The sequence below is a fragment of the Gossypium raimondii genome, chromosome 3 (assembly GCF_025698545.1).
Source record: "Gossypium raimondii isolate GPD5lz chromosome 3, ASM2569854v1, whole genome shotgun sequence".
Classification (NCBI taxonomy): domain Eukaryota; kingdom Viridiplantae; phylum Streptophyta; class Magnoliopsida; order Malvales; family Malvaceae; genus Gossypium; species Gossypium raimondii.
The window spans coordinates 51,570,110-51,573,698 of NC_068567.1; the positions used below are offsets into that span (position 1 = coordinate 51,570,110).

Genomic DNA, 3,589 nt, shown 5'->3' on the forward strand with positions numbered 1-3,589 from the left:
AACATCCCGCAAGATTTGTTGGGTCATTGTTGATCACAGACACGTCCCCACACTTCACTTGACTCAACCTAATATGTTGTTATTGTTCTTTATTTGCTACGTACCTTGTACTCTTTTCCAATTATTTCATCCCACTCTCCTACTTATTGCACCTTTGCTCATGCCCCTATGCTTCTCACTATTGTATCAAGTTTGTGTAATTTTGTGTCTCATCAAAATTTAATTGTTTTGATCCAATAATTTTATGTTGATATAAGATTTTATATTTTCAATGCATTTTTAAAAAAAATTATCTTGATCATTTTTATTTTTTATAATTAAATTTTAATACAATATATTTGTATGAATATTTTATTAAAAATGGAATTAAATTATAAATATGTACAAAGTATTTTTTAAAAATGTCGATAATTTCAAAAATATGCGGGGATGAGTAGGTAGGGACGACAGGCCCCCCTAACTCGAACAAATCACATTGGTTTTGCCATGAGAAAACGACAGAGTTATAAGCTCTTCCATTCAATTTTAGCCAAATTCAGACCCAAAACCCTTTCTGACAACCAGCCATTCAAACCACATCTTTCTACAAGTGTCGTCATTTAAAAAAAAAGAGCGGGTTTTTGCTAGCGCTCTCCAACAGTATTTTAAGGCTTTTTCAGTATTTATAGAGGGTTTGGAAACGACTTTGTGTAAAGCTGTGTTACAATTTCAAGTGGCAAAGGAATTGAATTGGGATATGATTTTTGCATTATGTTCTGGTGGATATCACGTGATGTATATATAATGGCAGTAGTAGAGATTTACACTCAGATTTCAGTACCCTACTGTATAGCTCTAACTAGGGGGCATATGCCAGGTTCAAGGCTGATCATCACAAGGATCCATCATTATTGATGTTCCTTTATTTACAATTGATGTAGTGTTAATTATTTAGCTCATATAGTAATTAATTCATTTTGACTCTCTTAATTCTCAGCATATTCTTGCATGATTTACCCCATTGTTCCCTTGTCTCCTCCCATGGTACAGGTGAAAAATAGGCTCAAGAAGAATGTATTACTTAAAAAAGTTTTTTTTTTTTTAACACTCAATGACAAATTAGCCACCCATACTCCCATGTGGGTCTCCAATAATACCACTAAGTATTGGCCTATTGGGTTAGTTTAATTTTAATGAATAATAAACTAATCTAAAATGATGTCTCTAGAGGCCAACACCAGGAGATTCGTACTCTTTGTTAAACGTGTTCAAACATGATTGCTTCAATCTCAGAGCTCCGATCCCGATAAAGCTTTCTTTAAAGTCTATAAAAATGAAGTCCAAATTAGGTTAAGACCCCCTTGTCATTTTTTTAACTACGCCTGCACATTCTTCAGTTTTAAACAAATGGTTAACTTTGTTTTTGATAATAAACATTCCATTCCAGCCCCATTATCCTAATTCAAAAAATAATATTTGAATAATTAGTAGTATAAAGTTACTTTCAGAAATAGAGATGCATATGCAAATGCAAGTGACATTGTCAATTATTGGTGGGCAGAACTTGAGGGGTTGAAAGAGTTAAATAAGGTCCATTCAAACCCTGCATAGGATTCTAATCCAAGTCTTCCCACATGTTCTTTGTCCTTTTTCTAGGGGGAGATTGAGTTATCACAAAAAGGTGAAAAGCATTACAAAGAACCTTCCCACTATCATAAGAGTCCGAGGTGGGTGGGGGGTCATCGGTCATGTTTGGTGGGGCACTCAAAAGCTAAGCTCTAAGTCTAAAGATGGGATTATGGCAGAGACCGGCCCCCCCTCTCTCCGGTGGGTCTTTGGGCTAAGCCTTTTGTAGGAGATTTGTCTCAGTCAATCACCTGCTGTGTGAAGCATCCGTGCTGCATCTTCCTTGCCATTTGAAAAGGGATTTACCATTACAAAGTGGTGACGATTGCAAATGTTGAAATTAAAGTTCGAATTTATTACAAAGATGATTTCATAAACTGGATGGATATGTCACTTTTTTAGGGTGAGTCTCTAACCTTTTTTTTTTACCAACTTTTGGAATAAGTTCTAACTTTGCTTAGATGTTGACTTGCATGTGTCTCCCCACATGAACATGATTCACATACAGTTTCAACTTTCAAACAAAAAGAGAGTACAAAGCAGAAGCTATAACATTAATAACAGCAGCAAGAGATCATATAAACTGGAAGAAAGTTAAACCCAAATGCACACCATTTCTTAATTGAAAACTGGATGCTTTTTCTCTATTATAGATAATTAACACAACAAGCTAGAGGAAATAATTACTTACTACAGATATAGAAACTTAAAAGGTAAAACAGGAAACCTAAGAACGAACTCAAAAGAAGTTAAATTTCCACATGTTATTTATTTATGGATTCCCCCTGTACGTGAACTTCTAGTGATCACTACAATTTAAATACCCTAAATTAGAAAGAAAAAAAAGTAAGAGTAACAGTACCAAAAAAATGATAAACAGATGACAATAGAGGTAGAGATGCAAAAGCTATGAAGCTTTTATGCAAATTGGTCCAAGCTTGGTTTGGTGAGAGTATGAGTTAGGTGTTTAAACATGGCGTATGAAGACAGTCTCCAAATCTGGTGGAGTAAAGAACTCTCTAACACTTCCATAATTACACTTCAAAGTAGGTTTACGCTTGACTGGAGCAGGTGGACATGTGAGTAAGGTTGGAATCCTAGCTTCTTGTCCCGTGGGAGTGGTGGAACAGGATTCGTCTTCTTTGTCATCAGTGCTATCTTTATCTCTCTGATCATCCACTGGATGTGTGTAAATAGGCTTCAAAGGAGCTCGTAAAGAGATCCCAGCAATGACCCATTTTTTGCCTTCGGATTCTAACCCTGCATCCACTTGAGGCTTCCCTGAAACCCCCATATCTTGGATTGGATAAAAAGACAAACCCCAAATCCAAGTTTCAAGTTTCAACTATAAATAGTGTAGCTTTAACCGGGAAGGAATAAGTAAGGGAATAAAGAAGAAAGAATAAAGATTAGGCTTTTCTTTCTCTTTTTTTTTTCTCTTTTTGCGGAGAGAATCAATAGGAAAGCAGAAGGAAAGTTATGGAATGGAAATGGAAGAAAGAGAAGAAGGGGAGGAAGAAGATGAGAGAAATTGAAATGTTGTGCAGCTAAATGAGAAGGGCTTTAAATAAACAAAAATAATAGTAGAAATTAATGGCAGTAAATTGCAAGGAGGAAGTTATAGGGGAAACGAGGGGGCAACGTTGAATGTTGTGTTTATACCAATCAGGGAGAGAGAGTGAGAGATAAAAAGAGAACCCGAGGAAACTCGTGACATGACATGAGCAAAGCCATACCTAAAACTAAACACTCATATTATATTTTTACTATAGCACAAATATAAGAATATATTTGAATAACCACCAAATAAATTTAATATTAAATCAATATAATATATAATATTAGATTTTGTGAGTGAATGAAAATGTTTTATATTAAAATTATATTTATAAAAATATATCAATTATTAATGGAGTGACAAAATTTTTTATAACAATATAATATATAATGCTAGATTTTATCTTATTTATGATGTAAGTGAATG

The 3,589-nt window shown here is 34.5% G+C and overlaps 1 protein-coding gene across 1 annotated transcript; it reads right to left on the reverse strand.

Moving 5' to 3' along the window:
- Positions 1-2,344: 2,344 nt before the first annotated feature.
- LOC105794625 (cyclin-dependent protein kinase inhibitor SMR6) lies at positions 2,345-3,252 on the reverse strand. The gene has a single exon (XM_012623891.2). It carries the CDS (start codon positions 2,897-2,899, stop codon positions 2,573-2,575), a length of 327 nt encoding a protein of 108 aa, XP_012479345.1. The 5' UTR covers positions 2,900-3,252; the 3' UTR covers positions 2,345-2,572.
- Between the last annotated feature and the right edge of the window lie 337 nt (positions 3,253-3,589).

Coding starts and splice junctions, on each gene's coding strand:
- LOC105794625 (XM_012623891.2), bottom strand. CDS start 2,899: ATGGGGGTTTCAGGGAAGCCTCAAGTGGATGCAGGGTTAGAATCCGAA.